We start from the raw sequence: 20,357 nt of genomic DNA, 5'->3' as shown, positions 1-20,357 counted from the left end.
ACTGATTGCCTTAAAAACCCGACAAGTTAAGCTAACTCAAACCGTTTGATGAAACGTATTGTCTTAAACCATTTAAGTTCTTATAACTAACAGTTATGAGTACTCTGAACTTTACTAAGTTTACTAAGTAATTAAGTGATTAATTAAGTGCTGATTGAGCATTAGTGATGAACACCTGCTGTTAACAAACAGAATCACTGACAGAAAGAGAAACACAAGAGCAACAACTAACTGAAATCAACTGAAAAAAATACATTAAATCAAGATCAAAACAACCAGCATCACCAGCTCCACCTATTAATAACCAGACGGACTTTAGTTCTGTCAGACATCTACAGAAGATCTTATTGAGAATTAACTAAGGTTTAGGTGGTGATTTATTGTTTCATTTGAAGTAAGCATGTTAGAGATCAGTGTCTGCTGTAGTTGGGCTCTTGACCCGTGACATTTGTGTAATTTTTTTCTGCTATTGTAACCATGTGTTCCTTGAACATATTTGTTATGACTGAAAAGCCCAGAGAAAATTATCAGTAGATGATTGTTATATATTTATAATGACAATCATCTGTTAGTGAACTGATCTCATTGAGAGTGGGCATAGACTCATTGTGTGTCTATTTTCTGGTTAAATGGATGTTGTATTGATTATAGTGAAAGTGATTCTGTGACAGTCAGGAAATATAAAGGACTTTCCAAACAGTTTGTCCAGAAAAAAGTTTTAATCAACAGTAGTAATTAGTCTCACACAGACATCAAGAATCAGCTTGTGAACCTCAACAATGGTGACCATTAAAAAATAAAATAATAATCATATTGCAATGCATGCTGGGTACTAGCATAGTACAAAACTCATCCATGGTCATATATTGCTGCATGATTTTTAAAAAAAATTTTTTATAGTCACCATTGATGAGGTTAATGAGTTGATTCTTGATGTCTGTGTGAGTCTAATTGCGACCATAGATTAAAACTTTTTGTGGACAAACTGTTTGGAAAGTCCTTTATATTAACTGACTGTCACAGAGCCACTGGCTCTTAGAATCACTTTCACTATAATCAATACAACATCCATTTAATCCGAGATAAGACACATAATGAGTCTATGTGTGATCAGTTCACTAACAGATGATTGTCATTATAAACGTACAACAATACTGATCATTTTCTCTGGGCTTTTAAATCATAACAAATATGTTCGAAGAACACATGGTTACAATAACTAGAAGAAAACCCCCCCACAAATGTCAAGGGTCAAGAGCCCAACTACAGCAGACACTGATCTCTAAAATGGCTACGTCAAATGAAACAATAAATCAACATCTAAACCTTAGTTAATTCTCAATAAGATCTTCTGTAGATGTCTCAGTCTGGTTATTAATAAGTGGAGCTGGTGATGTGATTTGTGGGGTTGTTTAATCCGATTTTGAGAGATTTAATGCATTTTATTTCAGTTGATTTCATTTAAGACGATGGTGTTTCTCTTTTCTTCAGTGATTCTGTTTGTTAACAGCAGGTGTTCATCACTAATGCTCAAACAGCACTTAATTAATCACTTAATTACTGCAAGTTTTAAAACTTACATGGTTTAAACCAAGTGGAATTTGTTTACTCAAACAGTTTGAGTTACCCTAACTTGTTGGGGTTTGCAGTGTAGCTACAGCCCCCAAATTTGACATTCAAGGAGTGCAGATATTTGCCCCAAACACAATGAAATATTTTACATAATCTGTAAAAAGTGATAAGTTGACTTAACTTAAAAAAACTGAGGAGACCCGTTGCCTTAAAATGATTAAGTAATTAATAATAAAAAAGTATAAGTTAAGTGAATTGTCAATTGTCACTTAACTTTTTTTTCAATTATTTACTTTAGTCAGCATGACTTCTTACAGTGACAAGAATACTTTTGTGCACAAAGTCAACAAAAATAACGTCTTAATGAGGAGCAGAAGAATTGTTGAATAGAGTCACTATTTTTGTTTTCTTTGAACACAAAAAGCATTCTCTTAGCTTCGTAAAATTACGGTTGAACCACTGATGTCACATGCACTATTTTAACAATGTCCTTACTACCTTTCTGGGCCTTGAACGTGTCTGTACAGAGTCAGAAAGCTCTCGGATTTCATCAAAAATATCTTCATTTGTGTTCCGTGTTCCGATGAACAAAGGTCTTACAGGTTTGCAACGACATGAGGGTATGACAGAATTTTTATTTTTGAGTGAACTAACTCTTTAAAATATTAATAAAAACTATTATAGTATTTAAATTAAATAAATAAATAAAAACTTATTGAAATAATTAAAGACCTCAAATCTAACAGACATGAACTATGAGGTATGTTTGGTAATCAACACCTGCGCTTTTTCATACACACAAATGTTTTGCAGGAATGATCTGAGGGCACAAAGGATGTTAGGAAGTCAGCTATTAAGATTGACTTGGCGTGCCTGTTTGAGCAGCACTAGCCATGTCCAAAGTCACAAGACCTCTGGTTAAATGTAAGTCCTGTCATATGAGCAGCCCAGTTTGGGTGAATTTACCGCATCCTGTTTATCTTCAGTAATCCTGTTAATCCCATGCCTGTCCTGCTGTTTATTCATACCCACACATGCACACACGAGACCCAACACATTCATACACACAACTTTTGATGAGACACCCATTACGCCATAGAAAAACCCAAACTTTGGTAACATACCAGAGTTATGCAACAAACAAGATTTGCTTACGAGACTAAATTCCCCGGTGTGTTTCAGTTTTACAAGACAATGTTATGACTTGTGTACTGAGTGAACGGATGCTGCACTCACTCGAATACCTACCGTCACGCTAATTTTTTATCTATGTAACTGAGAGGAATCAATATTAAATACTGGTAGAAGTTTAAAACCATCTGAAAGATTTTAAAGTTGCTGATGTGAAAGGCAGTGTATTGCTTTTAAGCCATAAAGCATGCTTTCACAAAAACATTTCAATGCAAAATCAAAGGAAAAAAAAAACATATTCCCTTTTTTATTATTCATTTTTCCAGTATCAAAGTGTGATAAAACGATGTATTTTTTATACAAAATATTCTAATGAAAAATATACAGTTTATTGGAAATGTGATATTAACTTAAACCATATTTTAACATGCTGTCAAATGATTAATCGCGATTAGTCACATCCAAAATAAAAGTTTTTGTTTACATAATATATGAGTGTGTACTGTGTATATATTATGTATACATAAATACAAACACATGCATGTATATAATAAATATACTAGTGCTGTCAAACGATTAATCGTGATTAATCGCATTCAGAATAAAAGTTTTCGTTCATGTAATATATGAGTGTTTACTGTGTATATTTATTATGTATATATAAATACACACACATGCATGCATATATTCAAGAAAAATGTTATTTGTATATTAAATATATTTATATATAATATAAATTATATAAATATATACATGTAAATATAAAAAAAAAATTATACTATGTGTGCGTATTTATATATAAATATACACAGTACACACATATATATTACATAATCAAAAACATTTATTTTCGACGTGATTAATCGCGATTAATCATTTTACAGCACTAACATATACACAGTACAGACGTATATTATATAAACAAAACCTTTCATTTTGGATGCGATTAATCGTTGTCCAGCACTAATATATACTGTATATAAAATAAAATCATTGAAAATGAAAATTATTTTAATAATAAATTATTAATGTAAAATTCTATATATAAAACAATGCACATTGTAAGATTTTATTTTATGAAATTATGTGACAGTATTTTTATTATATTTAAGACAATGAAACAAAAAATCGTAAAATGTTCCTAAAAATTAGTTTAGAAAGAAACGGTTTATAATTTTCCTTTCATTTCATGCATGTTTTAATAACCACATAAAACACACACCACCGACTTCTGCATGAGATTTTATTACAAGGCAGATTTCAAGAATACCTTAGAGGCAAATCTAAGCCTGACTTGCACTCCAAAACATCACAAACATGGAATGAGAATTCCACAGTGAAAATGTCCCTTTAGTACCAGAACACCACTTTGCATAATATAAACATTATGTGCTACATTTTATTAATCACAATGTTCTGGCAGACACCAAGCGTTTTAGTGTTGTGTGCAAATGGAGCCATGACAATGTTTATAGTAAAGTGAGTGTGTTGATCATTTTCATGAGCATGTATTGTGTGTGAAGTCTTGGCGAGGAACACACATTACATATCATGCATAGTTGGTATACTCCGCATTCTGACAGTACTTCGATGTCAATAACAACAGCAAATTTTGTGGTGATATAGAAATTACAACTTACATAATCCTTGGATAGTGCACATCTTCAATTTAGTGACCAGTGCATTGGTGCAAATACCACAAATTGGTCCTGTAATTTTTTGGTCCACATTCTCATGGTTTGAGAGCCATTTTTGACAAATGCTAGTGTCTAGTGTGTAAAAGTGTGGTATTTATTCCTGCTATTGGATTGCATTTCCATGGTGGTGAATATGCAATGTTCGTCCCTTCAATTAGAACAGACAGCAGCAGCTGAATCATGCACAGAACAAATGGGGTCACCAGATGCCAAAACCGTCCACACTAACAGGAAAGCCAGTTCAGAGGTCATTCACAAAATACATCTTGCCACATAAGGGTGAGACCAGCAACTTGCATCTATTTCTGACATGCTGTGGTGTTTTAAGTCCCTGGATACGAGACCAACAGCAAAATTTGATCGGTTAAGACAGACAGACAATCACGCAGAAAGCCAGAAAGACACATGAAATATGCAAATATCCACCATTTTCGGTTTCAACTTTGACAATACAATGCATATGTATTAGTTTAAACTAAAGTGTAAACTCATGTTCCTCCGATCAGAAAACACATTTTTTTTACTATTAACTAAGGCTAGCAAAGTTAACTTTTGAGACTAATCAAATGTGAATGAAAAAAAATGTAATAGTAAAACTGCTTAATTCTATAAGGTTCTTTTTCAGAACAAGAGCAGGTCCGCAGTTATCCAAATTCAATACAAAGTCCCACAGCTGGGCTTTTACACAACTTTTTTTTTTTTTTTCTCCCATAAATGAAACAGATGGGATTTTTAACATGAGTATGTTATTTGCATTTTGTAAGGCAGAATGTACTTATTAGCAAAATTTAACAAGACTGAAATTTCTCCTGGACACCTAAGAAGGCCTTTAAACAGGAAGGCATCCAGTCAACTTATGCACTTAAAATAATATTATTATATGTACATTTTTAATGATAGATTTTGTTATATAGTACAGGTATTATATTTATTTATTATGATATACAATAAAATATTTTATTGTGTGAGTATTATATATATATAGTCCTGTCAAACAATTAATCGCGATTAATCGCATCCAAAATAAAAGTTTTATTTACATAATAAATGAGTGTACTGTGTATATTTATTATGTATATATAAATACAAACACATGCATTTATATATTTAAAAATATGCTGTTTATATATTATATGTATTTATATATAATATAAAATATAATAATATAAATATATAAATGTATATACATGCAAATATTTTCAAAATATATACTGTATTTGTGTATATTTATATATACATAAATAAATACACATACATATAGTATGTAAACAAAACCTTTTATTTTGGATGTGATTAATCGCGATTAATCGTTTGACAGCACATATATATATATATATATATATATATATACATACATATATATAAATTATACATATAAACATATAACATCAAACTTAAAAGATGAGATGACATTTTAAATAATTTCAATAATCTAACATGTCATTTCAACTTTGATTGTACAGTATCTAGACACTTGCATTAGCAACATAATTGTGCTTAATATGAACATACCACTAACTTGATTTGATTTGTTCCCTTACTTACTGAACCCACATTTAAGACTTAACTATTGTATAAAATAGACAATTTTGACCTCCTTCACCGTGTTCAAAAGTGTTAGCGTCAAATAAGCTGCAATAACATCTAGGTAAAATCTATTCATATAAAGCATGAAAATAGTGAGCAGGTCCGATCTAATGTAACAGCATTTCCTGTGACTGGTAAAAAAGAACCCCCCCCAAAAAAGATGTACAATTCATCCTCTAGGAAAGGCATCAATCATAAAAAAAGGCCAATTCATTCAAGCTTTCCCACTTCATAACCAAACCTCTGCTGTTGCCAATATAACCCCACAATCCTCTGCATCCTCCTCCTAACCAGCAGACGACGGAGGAGTGACAAAGCCAGCAGTGAGGATGTGGGTTGTTTATGTGGATTGAAACCGGATCTGGAACTGTCCCTGCTGGAGCTGCAGGCGGAACAGCTTACAGTTAGCGATGCGTAGGGGGGCACAGCTCGTCTTACTCAGATCAGAGGACATGAGGGGTCTGGTGGGGTGCCAGGTGCCCGTGCTTCTGCGAAACTCCCGCACATAGTCAAAACTGGTGCCTGCAGATGAAACAAACAAACAAACAAACAAACAAACAAACAAATAAATAAATATTTACACATACACACATACGTATGTAAAAATATATGAGGTTTTTATTTTTAGATTTTTCATTTTCAATTGAATTTTATTTAGTTTTAGAAATTTTGTTGTGCATTCTTATTATCAATTCTTTTATAAATACATCTATATAATTTGTTAATTTTTGTTTCTGTTTTAGCTATTTTCGTACATCAAGTTAAACTAGATGAAAATGAGAAGTCTTCCTTGAAAACTATCTGAAATAAAACACTTTTCTTAATATTTCACTTTATTTTGTTTAATTTCAGTTAACATAATTTTTTTTTCACGTAACAGTTTTTTAATTGCTTTAGTCGACTATAATAAGCCTTCAAAATATCTTATCTTATATTACATTATACCATATATTATTAAAAATATATTTCAATATATACCTTCTTAATGACTTTAATGTAGAAATATACTTAACTACTTAAAGAAAATGGCAGCTTGATATTAACTATTCATAATTTGTTAGCAGCTTGTAAATTTTCAAAGTAGCTGATGCGTTGGTCCTCAAAAATGTTAAAAAGAGTTACAATATGCACTGGTTTTAGCTTGAATGTATAAGTTATCATAGCACAAAAATATTTGACCTTCTCAAGGACGGAATGTGAAGATAAACGTATAAAAAGACGCTCCTAGACCGAGGATAAAGTGCAATTATAAGACCTTATCAGCTTACCAGTGTCAAGTTCTCCAACCACATATACACTGGCACCAATGGGAACAGCTCCATAAACAAAAGATGATGTGGCCTGTATGCAGAGGTTCTGGTCATCTAAATCCACCCACCTGAGAGTAAAGAAAGACATGCATCATACTCTTTATTTAATCACTCTAGCATTACTCTAGTATTGTACAAGTGTTGCTTTGAAGAGCTCACCTTTTTAGTTCATCATGGAAGAACTCAGACTTGCAGATGGTCATCTGACTAGACTCTGGATTGTCAGCGTCTCTGTTCCTCACACCACCAAACACATAGAGCTCTTGTCCAATGCCACATGCCACCGCGCCAAACCTGAGGAAAACAAGTGTGAAATTATCCAGCCGTGTTCTTGTCAAGGAATAGTGCACAAATCACAATTATGTCATTTAGTAAATTGCTGATAATACAGAATACTTGCAAATTAAGGCTTCAGACACAAATAAACTAGTCTCTAGTACTCTTCATTTAATAATTTGGAAATGTAACTAATACCTAGCAAACACACATAAAAGATACTTACTCTATTGCTGTTTTTTATTTGTTTTTTTTCCAACTCTGTGAATACTTTATGAAAATGTCATTATAAATGTACATTTACATTACAAATACTGTACAAACAATAATACTGTAAAATATTATTGCAATGTTTTCTATAATGCACTGTACTTCTCTCCCTCACAGCCTCATTTTCATTCTTGTCAAAAATAATGGTGCTACCCTGACAAAAGTTTTGAAACCAATTGCGAGGAGTCAAGTCTTCTGTGCAAAGTGCTGTTGCGCCAGTAGTTAGTACCGATGCAGAGTATCCCAAATCAGTTACTTTTGAGGTTTCATGGCGTTTAGGATGCTGCCTTAGAACGCAGTAGGCAGCCAGGCAGCTCATTAGATTGTGTAACAGAGCTATGGACAAAATGATACTCCAAACAAGACAAGAACACCAAGAAAAATGACTATTTGTGTTCCTCCAGATGGGGATCAATTGTTTCCAGTTACATGGGTTAGACTGATAGGTCCCTTGACTCCAATTGCTCTAAATACACATCTGTAAGACATCACAGATTGTAGGGTGTGTCTCAGTTCTCATAGCTGTTAGACCTTATGAAGATGTGCTGCCTTTGCCTTAAAATGTAATCTGTTTCACTTTTGACATTTCTCTGCGTCATAGGCAGGATGTGAAAAAACATTCTCTTAATTCACATCTACAAAGAGCATGCCGCTTTGAGCGGCCAGTATTTGCAGTTTGAATGCATGGGGCCAAGTTATGCCGAATGACGTTTCTGCTGTTTCTCATTATCAAATTATAATGTAGCCTCTTTCACACCTATTCAGTGAAAACCTGGTTACCTAAATGTAATAAAATTACATCACCATCTTTTCAAGGTAAAATGTTATGAAACAAATTGCAAAGGCACACTCACACATTTATTGTGTTATATAAAAATACAGACCCTAGCACAAAATGTTGGCCTGTGTCCCTCCACTGCAAACAGTTTGCTTAAAGTGTATTCAAAAGAATGGTTCACCCAAAAATGAAAATTTACTGAAAATGTACTCACCCTCAGGCCATCCAAGATGTAGACGAGTTTGTTTCTTCATCGGAACAGATTTGGAGAAATTTATTACATCACATGCTCACCAATGGATCCTCTGCAGTGAATGGGTGCCGTCAGAATTAGAGTCCAAACAGTTGATAAAAACATCACAATAATCCACAAGCAATCAGTCCATCAGTCTACATCTTGTGAAGTGAAAAACTGCACGTTTAAGAAACAAATCCATAATTAAGGTGTTTTATCTTTAAACAGTGATTAAATGTGTGCATATTTCTGTCCTGATTCAGATGAAATGACTTTTTCCCCGGAGAAAGCAATATTATGGATAGAGAGCTTGCATTTTAGCCTGAAGCAACAGCTTGACATTAAAAACGTTTTAATGATGGATTTATTTATTGCAAATATGCAGCTTGTGGATTACCTACATTACTTGTGGTTTATTTTGATATTTTTATCAGCTGTTTGGACTCTCATTCTGACGGTACCCATTCGCTGCAGCGGTTCCATTGGTGAGCAAGTGATGTAATGCTAAATTTCTCCAAATATGTTCCGTTGAGGAAACAAAATCTTCATGTTGGATGGCCTGAGAGTAAGTTTTCAGCAAATCTTCATTTTTGGGTGAACTCATTGATTGTGAACAGAACAAGCTTTTAGGCGAGTGTTTGTAAATTGCTTTAAATAGAATTGTCTGCTAAATGAATAAACACTCTACCTCCTTTCCTTAAGAGGGCAGACTGAAGTCCACTGCTGGGTTTTGGGGTCATAGGACTCCACAGAGTCGTAAATCTTCCCATACGATCCTCCGCCCATCACATACAGTCTCTTTTTCATGGTGGCACAGCAACCGAACTAAAAAATAGAGACACAAAGTGTGAGAAGCATGAGAGTATTGCAGTCAAAGTGAAAGGAAAAAAAGAGCTAAAACTCACTTTGCGCACTGTGGTCATTTTTGGTTGTGTTCTCCAAACATTGCAATGGGGGTCAAACACCTCCATCGTGAGGAGGACCTCAGTGTCTTCATTCTCTCCACCCAAAACATAGATCATCCCATCTAACTCTGCAATGGCAAAGTGCTGTCTGGCCTGGACAGATGCAAGAAAATACAATATCATAATGCTGACACCTGGTGGCTAATGTAAGATCTGCACTATAAAGATGAGATTATGCAGTATCTACCACTTTCAACCAATTAAAATCAATAAACAAGCTCCTTTACACCAACTTTTATGTCTAAATATCTATAACTATCATGGATAATTTAGTTAATGTTAGTCCAACAGTAGCATTGCCATTCAAATTTCCCTATTTACATTCATTCACTTGACAGACAGTTTTATTCAAAGTGACTTACAAATGAGGGGAAAAAAACAAATTCAAGAAATGTCATAAGTTTTCCACAAATAAATAGATTTGAATGATAACATAACTTTCTGTATCTAAATATGTTGCAAAAAGCTTAAAATATATTGCTTTTACAATTAACATTAACTACTAGATGACTACAATCAATAATTTTATATCTTTTTGATCACTTACATAATTCACAAAGCTTCACAGGTTCAGAAATGTAATATGCAGTCTTGTACAACTGTCTTTATTCTGATTTTGCATATACAATTTGTTTCAAATCACATTCAATCAGACAGCCCACCAACTGCTCGATAATGATAATAGGTAGTTATGTACTATGAGGAAAGAGGAATACCTGCATCATTGCTGGGATTTGGGTCCAGGTGTTGGTCTCTGGGTCAAATTTTTCTCCACTGCTCAGGACAGTTTTATTCTCATTCATTCCTCCTATTGCAAACAGGAACCCCTCTGATTGGACAGACAGATTATAAGTTAATATCAGTTCAGTCATTAAACAATAATAGAACACACAGAAGCCCAATAATCCTCAGGATGAACTACGCACAACAAGTCAGACTCTGTAATTAATTTAAAACAGTCATATGTAGTTTAATCAATATAAATCCATTAACAGATTCAATGGATTTTTGGAAATGCTCAGGAGAGTATCTGATGGGTTTATATTGCTGTGGATGCACTAAACTTAAGACAAGATGTGGTTCTACATCTTTTCCAGACCGCATGCTAAACAAAAAGCAGATTGAAGCAGGACAATTTTATCTAGGGATTTTATTTCAGCTGTATTGTAAAGCCAAATGTCTGAAAATTAAGATTAAGGGCCAGCGAAGTCTCTTATGATCACCAAAGTGGCATTTATTTTAAAATACCTGTGTTTTACAGTGGTGTGAAAAAGTGTTGGCCCCCTTCCTGATTTTTTATTTTTTTGCATGTTTGTCACACTTTAATGTTTCAGATCATCAAACAAATTTAAATATTAATCAAAGTAAACACAACATGCAGTTTTTAAATGAAGGGTTTTGTTTATGAAGGGAAAACAAACTCCAAACCCACATGGCCCTGTGTGAAAAAGTGTTTCTCTAGCCACACCCAGGCCTGATTAATGCCACACCTGTTCGCAATCAAGAAATCACTTAAATAGGACCTGCCTGACAAAGTGAAGTAGACCAAAAGATCCTCAAAAGCTACACATCATGTTGAGATCCAAAGAAATTCAGGAACAAATGAGAAAGAAAGTAATTGAGATCTATCAGTCTGGAAAAAGTTATAAAGCCATTTCTAAAGCTTTGGGACTCCAGGGAACCACAGTGAGAGCCATTATCCACAAATGGTGAAAACATGGAACAGTGGTGAACCTTCCCAGGAGTGGCCGGCCGTCCAAAATTACCCCAAGAGCGCAGCGACGGCTCATCCAAGAGGTCACAAAAGATCAGTTAAGGTCAGTGTTCACGACTCCACCATAAGAAAGAGACTGGGCAAAAATGGCCTGCATGGCAGAGTTCCAAGACGAAAACCGCTGCTGAGCAAAAAGAACATAAAGGCTCGTCTCAGTTTTGCTTTTTTACAAAAGTTGAACTTTTTGGAAGGTGTGTGTCCCATTACATCTGGCGTAAAAGTAACACAGCATTTCAGAAAAAGAACATCATACCAACAGTAAAATATGGTGGTGGTAGTGTGATGGTCTGGGGCTGTTTTGCTGCTTCAGGACCTGGAAGACTTGCTGTGATAAATGGAACCATGAATTCAGCTGTCTACCAAAAAATCCTGAAGGACAATGTCCGGCCATCTGTTCGTGACCTCAAGCTGAAGCGAACTTGGGTTCTGCAGCAGGACAATGATCCAAAACACACCAGCAAATCCACCTCTGAATGGCTTAAGAAAAACTAAATGAAAACTTTGGAGTGGCCTAGTCAAAGTCCTGACCTGAATCCTATTGAGATGCTGTGGCATGACCTTAAAAAGGCGGTTCATGCTCAAACCCTCCAATGTGGCTGAATTACAACTATTCTGCCAAGATGAGTGGGCCAAAATTCCTCCACAGCGCTGTAACAGACTCCTTGTAAGTTATCGCAAACGCTTGATTGCAGTTGTTGCTGCTAAGGGTGGCCCAACCAGTTATTAGGTTTAGGGGGCAAGCACTTTTTCACACACGGCCATGTGGGTTTGGATTTTGTTTTCCCTTCATAATAAAAAACTTCATTCAAAAACTGCATGTTGTGTTTACTTGTGTTATCTTTGATTAATATTTAAATTAGTTTGATGATCTGAAACATTAAAGTGTGACAAACATGCAAAAAAAAAAAAATCAGGAAGGGAGGCCAACACTTTTTCACACCACTGTATATATAAAAGTATATTTTACATTGTAATTTGTTCCTGTGATGCAAAATTGAACTGAATCAGTCAGAAATCATTCTATTATGCTGATTTGTTACTCTAAAAATGTTTCTTATTATTAATGTCAAAAACAGTTGTGTGCTTAATATTATTTGGGGGGGGGGGGGGGGGCAATGATAGATTTTTTTGATGAAAAGAAAATTAAATTCAAAAGAACAGCATTTACTTGAAAAAGAAATATTTTGTATCAAATAACTTATTAATTGAATACATTCCTACTGAATGAAAGTATTTATTTCTTTATTTCTATTAAAAAAAAAAAATCTAACTGACCCCACACTTTTGAACAGTAGTGGAGATCACTGGAATTGCTTATAATTGTGGAAACGATGCATAATCATGAGACTTACAGTAAAAACAATGATAAGACAGATCAAAATGAAAAACAGAGCAATGTGAGCTGCATCTTTTGTTTAAACATCAGCATCAAAACAATACTGAGACAATACAAACCTGCTGACACAACTCCGTGGCCAACACGCCTCTCATTCATTGGCGTCAGTTCTATCCAGAGCTGCCTGTTTCGGTCATAAAGCGGACACATGCAACGCGTTGCTGCCGTGGGCCTCCGAGAGCTGCATTGGAAACATGCAGGAATTCAGGGAAACAAAGAGAACACCGTAAAATCTAATCTTGCATTATCTAGTTCGCTTTATGTTATGCATGTTTATACTCACGTCCTCTCCTCACCCCCTACGGTGACGATACACTCAGAGTAGCCACGGGGTTTAAACGCAGCGAGTAGTGCCTCCCCCTGCTGTGCTGCTCCTCCCAGAGGCTCCATACAACAATTCCGTATCACCTCCCTCATCAGGGACTCTCCGAGCATCTGCTCCTGGAGGTAGCTCTGGTCCAGGCCCTGAACCCACACGGCAGACATCACCTCTTTCATATGGACCTGGAAGAAAGGTATCCTATTTAAAAGCACTGCAGTGAATATCAGCTCAAATAAATAGCAAGAAATAAATAAAGTGTTCTAACGTTAGGAGTCAGTAAGTTCTAGTCTGAAAGAAATTAATAGTTTTATTCAGCAAGGATGCTACACTACCAGTCAAAGGTTTTTGAACTGTAAGGTTTTTAAAGAATTCTCTAGCCTGCATTTATCTGATCCAAAATACAGCAAAAGAAGTAATATTGTGAATAGTATTTTTACTATTTAAAATAACTGCTTTCTATTTGAATATATTTTAAAATGTAATTTATTCCAATGATCAAAGCTAAATTTTCAGCATCATTACTCCAGGCTTCAGTGTCACATGATCCTTCAGGAATCATTCTAATATGCTGATTTGCTGTTCAAGAAACATTATTATTGTTATTATTATTATTGATAATTAAAACAGTTGAATCCATTTTTTTTCAGGATTCTTTTATGAATAGAAATATCCAAAGCTTAGTATTCATAACATTATGCACTATACCATTCAAAAGCTCAGAATCTGTATAATTTTCTGGAAGAAATTATAGAAATTAATACTTTTACTTAGGATGTTAACTTACCAAGGATGCTTTAAATTGACCAAAAGTGATGATAGAGACATTTATAATGTTACAAAAGATTTCTATTTCAGATAAATGTTGTTCTTCTGAACATTCTATTCATCAAAGAAACCTGAAAAACAAAATCTACTCAGCTGTTTTCAACATAATAATAATAATAATAAATGTTTTTTGAGCAGCAAATCAGCATATTTGAATGATTTCCGAAAGATCATGTGACTGGAGTAATGATGCTAAAAATGCACCTTTGAAATCATAGGAATAAATTACATTTTAAATTATATTCAAATAGAAAACAGTTATTTTAAATAGTAAAAATATTTCTAAATTTGACTGTTTTTGCTGTACTTTGGATCAAATAAATGCAGGCTTGGTGAGCAGAAGAGACTTCTTTAAAAAAAACATAAAAAATGTTACTGTTCAAAAACTATTGACTGGTAGTGTAAATGATCAAAAGCCACAGTAAAGAAATGTATAACGTCAAGAAAGATTTTTTTTTTCCAAATAATTATTCCAAAAAACTATTTTGTAAAAAATACTTCACAATAATACTGTTTTTACAGTCTTTTAATAAAACAACTTTGGTAAGCATACGAGTTTTTATAACATTTTAAATCTTACTGACCCCTAACTTTTGAACAGTAGTATTTATTTAATTTGAATATATACTATTATAATTTTATTTTATTTTATAAACAATTTTTTTTTAATAATTTTCAGTTCTGCTAATATTTTGAATTAGATTTCAATTGAATTAGATTTAGATTTTTTTTTAATTAAACAATTGTTAGTCATTTTTATTTATTTGTTTTAGGTTAGTTTTAATTATTTAAGTACTTCAAGTTAAACAAAACAAGTTTACGTTTTTTCATTCTATTTTACTTTCAGTCAAAGTTTATTTTATTTCAAGCAAATAAAAAGTTTGTTTTGATTAAAAATAGTAACCCTAGATTAAATAATTATGATTAACAAAAATTGTTTATGTTTTTCTATGCCTGTGCTTATGGAACCCTTCCAAAACACTTCATGACACTTCCACTCACTCGCCGAGCTTCAGTGTCATGTCCGATCCAGCGGACCACGGCCTCCAGGACGTGCTTTTCATTCCCCACGTTGAGCTTCTCTATGGACAGCAGTTCACACAGACGATCGGGCGGCTGCTCCAGGAACTCCTCCGTATTAGCCACGTCACGAAAATGCGTCTGCAGGTACTCGGTGGCCACATGGTAAACGTGGTGCAGGCAGTAATGCAAAGAGAAGACCCGAATACCGATGCAGTTCTCTGCAGTGATGCAGCTCTCCAGGAACTGACAGCACAGAAATTTGAGATCAGTGAGGAGCAGAAGATCAGCAGCCTGGACCACATCCTGGATGGTGTCTTCACTCAGGGTAATCTAGAAATCAGAGCGCCAAAGAGAAAGGTTTTCAACAAACAGTTAACTATAAAAGCATTGTAATTATGACAATGGAAACCCAATAGTTTGTGACACACATTCATAATTCCTATATGTTTTTTCTCATTTTGATCATTTAATTTCCATTGCTTTTCCATAACCATAAGTGTATGTAATTATAATTGATTATAACGGAAATAATTGTAATGGACAATGATTTCTATAAATCATTTAAAGATGGCACTCACGAAAAGAAATCTACAATTAAATGAATTATTTTTTATCTTTTTATTACTTTTCTGGGCCTGAAAACCATAATTTTAAAAGTCAAGGTTTTCCATAACTGAGGGAAGCATTTATGTAGTATTTTGTTAGTAATATAATTACCTCCCCACTGAAAATGTAGTCCAGTATCTGCCTCATGGTCGTGACAGAGATCCCTTGCAACTCAATTTTGTATACAGATCCATCCTCCTTTGGTGGGTTGTAATTTAATTTGGTCCTGGAAACATGAATTTGCATTCACTGTGAGCTAATAAAAGGACTGACCTAATAACTTGGAGAATTGTTATATACATTTTCAGTATTTTAGCTGATTAGAGATGTGCAAGGATCTGTTTGCCAGTCAGGGTTTTGCACATTAGAGTTTTGCATACCATTTCTTTCTTTCTTTTTTTTTTACTTTTGTAACAGAATCCTCAACTGACCAAAAAATGTGGGGGTTCTGAGTTGAGTTGAGTTGAGTTGAGCCAATAAGGGCAAAAGGGCCTTGATACAATGTTTCCAGCTCATGTACTCTTTCATTGCAGTGATTCAATCAAGTAGACAGATTATGATGTGTGAAGAAATGCCTCACCAGATAATAATGGCTCCAAAATATCAGTGTTTTCTGTTTGCTGTTGCTTATTGTGAAAACTTGAATATTAAGCATGAAAGAAATTTTGAGAACTGTGGAATTACTGAATTTATCAGTGAACTTTTGTGAGTAACAGTTGAGACCCCAGATAAGTGAATCAGTGAATTGAATTTGAAAAGCATTTAGAAGACTATCTGAATTGCATCAACTGTTTCTTTGAAAAGATTTGCTTCAAATGAATAGTCCATGAATCTAAACGTTTATGATTCTCATAGTTCACAGAATGTTTTTTATTTTTTAAATTTATGATTTTATTTTAGTATCATTGATATACTAATTAAAGGTTTTGTTAATATTTTATTTGTATATTTTCTGTTTTCATTTTAATTTTGGTTAAAGTTTTAGTAATTTTGTGTTTTATTGTTTATTTTTTACTTTTTTTTTTTTTTAGTTATTTTAATACTTAAACTAAATGAAAATAAGAAATGTTGCCCTATAAACTAGCTAAAATAAAATAAGTTTGACTTTTTGTTAGTGCTTTAGAACAATTAATTGCAATTAAATAAAAGTTCAAAATAAAAGTTTTTGTTTATATAATATGTGTGTGTGTGTACTGTGTATATTTATTATGTATATATAAATGCACACACATACAGAATATTTTTTGAAAATATTTACATGGATTTACATGTATATATAAATAAATTTAATATATAAAAATTACATTTTTCTTAATTATATACATGCATGTGTGTGTATCTATATATACACATAATAAATATGCACAGTACACACATATATATTATGTAAACAATTTTTTTTATTTTGGATGCGATCAATCGGGATTAATCGTTTGACAGCACTACTTTTTGTTATATTTGATTTTATTTCAGTTAGTGTTTATTTTATTTTAAGTAATGACTTTTTTTTTGTGGTTTTGGTTTTAGTTTATTAATTGAATATCAGAGCATCCTTGAACCTACAGTTGTTTGAACCATTTTCATCATATTTTGTGGTTATTTCCTTTAACAAGTCATTGTCAATGCATAGAAAAGACTAAGGCATTCATTAATATTTCCCCTTTTGTGTCCCGCAGAAATCTCATAAGCTGATACAGTAGTTCACACGAGGGTGTGTAGATGACTTTTTTTTGGGTGAACTATTCCTTTAATTGACCCAAGCAACAGGCAATGTGGGGCGGTTTGGCACACCCGTATGACACATTGCCCAAGGGTCTGCTACAAGTCTGAGCACACACACCAGCTCTCCTGATCTGATCTCATTTCATGCAAATGTATCCTATATTCAAGCTTTGTCTCATACCTGATGTATGGACTAGCAGCAGCCAGAATGTTTTTCTGAACAGGAATCTGTTCACCATCCAAAACCAGCACTGCATCTTGAAAACAATCTTCTTGTCTTAAAGACTGAAGGACCCTCAGAAGCTTTTGGGAGTGTTGAGGGTCTGACACCTTTGATCCAGCATCAGCTCCAGCTGTTTTAGGGTCTGACATGCTGTTAGAACAGACAGACAGGTGATCTGTGAACATAACAACAACAACATGGTTCAAGCTTGTATTATATACACAGAATCACAGCTTGAAATCAATCAAACCCACTCCAGTGTACTTGCAATAAACTTGTTCTTGATGCTCAATATAACTTCAGCTGCTCATAATCTGTTGTCTGTTTCAGAGCAGCGCACAATGCAGAAAAACAATTTGGCAAGTTAGTGACGCTGCGTTACGCCACCAGGAAGAGCGTTTTACGCGTCATAATAAAAGTCCCTCCACAAAATAAAATAAAGCAAAAAAATAGAACACGCAGGCGTATTTAGAAATAGTCATAGAAAATTATCAATAAAATAATAATAATTCACTGGATTATTCGTTTTGTAGTTAATTTTAATTAGGCAATTTTAAGAAATATTTAAGATTATAATCTGTTCATAGCATTCAAATAATTATTAAATGTTGTTTTTAAAGTGTGTGTGAGTGTGTGAATGTAAATGACTTAATTTCGTTTTTTATAAGGATAGGCCTTGTCTTGTCAGACGTTCATTATTAAATATAATGAAAACATTTGAAGTAAAATTAAACACAAATTTCTATATGTGGCATTTCAGACATGGATGTATGTTGTTTTCATGATATCATGTTTATTATGAATCCATACTAAAAAATGAAATATTATTAAACGCGCGCGCACACACACACACACACACACACACACACACACACACACAGACTAGTGTAGGATTTACTTTAAACAATTTTTACTTAGAAATTGCTAGTAAACGACACAAGTACAAAGAAAAGGCAAGTAACACGTTGAATGTACATTGCATATTTGTATATTATTCTTTTATTATCTGTGTCCTGTCCTGTTGCTGTCTTTCTGTTGCACTGTGGAGCTTCTGTCACTAAAACAAATCCCTCGTATGTGTAAATTCCTTGTATGTGTAAAATAATTTTTTTTTTAATTTACACTTAAAAATGCAGAAAAATCATAACGCATGTGTGTTTAAATACTTTGTTCTGTTCTATTCTACTTGTATATTCCATTCCATCAATAGCCCATTAATAAAGTAGCCTACTTTTCATAATTCAAAACGGTTTCACAGAAGAGAATAGAATAGAGTCTCATGAATGTAGCAGAGAAAATGTTAATATATGACATTAATAGTGTGTTTAATAAACTATTATTTCACAAACAGTAAAGAGTGTAAAAGAATTAAAAAATATCCTTACTACAGCATTAACCTACTACTACATGAGGATAACAAGTACTGCAGATTTATATGTATACTCATGGGATTTCCCTTTAGGTAAATGTCACATGTTGATTAATTTCAGTTTTCATTTAGAGTCAGATTCGTTTCTTTGAAACAGCCACTCTTGCACAGGTGTAATGCATTTTAATGAAACATTTATAGGACCAGTAAATCCCTCTGTTGCTTAGTCATTAAAGGTGAAATCAATCACAGTTTCCTGTCAGGACATTATGGGAGAAGAGGTTTGTGGACAAATCTGTCCTTTATGCATGAAAAGAAAGAGGATTAAGCTGACGCATTGATGGGCCGAAGAAAAAACTGAGGAGAGGTGTTGATTTATGAGGACTGGTGACCTCAAAGATGTGAATGAGTGAGATGAAGAAAAGGATTGAATTAATCTTTTATTAAGAGAGAGCTAGATGGTGATTTAACACCCGTTTGTGGCACTGATCAGCTGTGCCAATTATCGTAAAGAGGGCAGAGCTATTCCCTTTAATTTTGGTGATTCATGCGTATTTCAATGAAATATAAAGAGGAGACTTTTAATTAGAGTCTGTAGGATATACCCTTTACCAAGTATAAAACCTTTTATAGTGTATTAAATTGGCCCAGACCTTCTGTGACTTGGCATGTCCTTTGGCACGTAAATTAAAGAGCCTCCCACCATTAGATGGTGCTCACAGAACATACATTTCAGATTCACTGTTATTTCAGAAGTGCTTAACAAATCTCAGTCCATCAGAAAAATAAAAATGTATAAAAAGAAATAATTTGCAGCATTTTATCCATCTTTAAAAAGCTTGTATGTCTGGTTATCCATCTTTCAAAGCATGTCTTTGATGCCCATTTCTATATTTAGAGGTCCTCTCACAAGTATCTTGTCTGTCCTTGATTATTCTGTCTCTTTCAAGCTTTAACCATAAATTCAACAATATCATTCTCTTTTATATTCGCTCTTCAATGTACTGGGTATCTTGATATCTCAAAGACAAGAACATGCAGACTTTTGAAACCAGAGGAAAGACGTGTAGCAGTGCAAGTGCTTATGAATGTGTAAGTGCTAAACGCTAACAGGAACCCAGACGGAGTCATGTCTTATTCCCACTCTTTCCCTCAACTTTCTTATTTCTTTCGAAAGTTATATGAATAAAAGTTTTAAAAGGCCATAAAAGGGTATAAAGCAACAATTTCCTCTTGCCTTTTCATGCTCTATAGTCAGCAAGCTTTGTGAAGGGTG

At 33.8% G+C, this 20,357-nt stretch overlaps 1 protein-coding gene across 1 annotated transcript; it reads right to left on the bottom strand.

The window, feature by feature from the left end:
- Nucleotides 1-5,704: 5,704 nt before the first annotated feature.
- Nucleotides 5,705-18,034, bottom strand: LOC306843260 (gigaxonin-like). The gene is made up of 11 exons (XM_079374629.1): nucleotides 17,671-18,034; nucleotides 15,879-15,993; nucleotides 15,141-15,491; nucleotides 13,275-13,495; nucleotides 13,051-13,172; nucleotides 10,538-10,650; nucleotides 9,762-9,914; nucleotides 9,545-9,681; nucleotides 7,457-7,591; nucleotides 7,256-7,365; nucleotides 5,705-6,509 (listed from the first exon to the last, which is right to left on the bottom strand). Exons 1-11 carry the CDS (start codon nucleotides 17,895-17,897, stop codon nucleotides 6,328-6,330), a joined length of 1,866 nt encoding a protein of 621 aa, XP_079230755.1. The 5' UTR covers nucleotides 17,898-18,034; the 3' UTR covers nucleotides 5,705-6,327.
- Nucleotides 18,035-20,357: the final 2,323 nt, after the last annotated feature.

The sequence above is a fragment of the Barbus barbus genome (genome assembly GCF_936440315.1).
Source record: "Barbus barbus genome assembly, chromosome: 23".
Lineage (NCBI taxonomy): Eukaryota > Metazoa > Chordata > Actinopteri > Cypriniformes > Cyprinidae > Barbus > Barbus barbus.
Note: the sequence above shows the minus strand (reverse complement) of the source record. Positions and strands in the feature narration are given on the sequence as shown.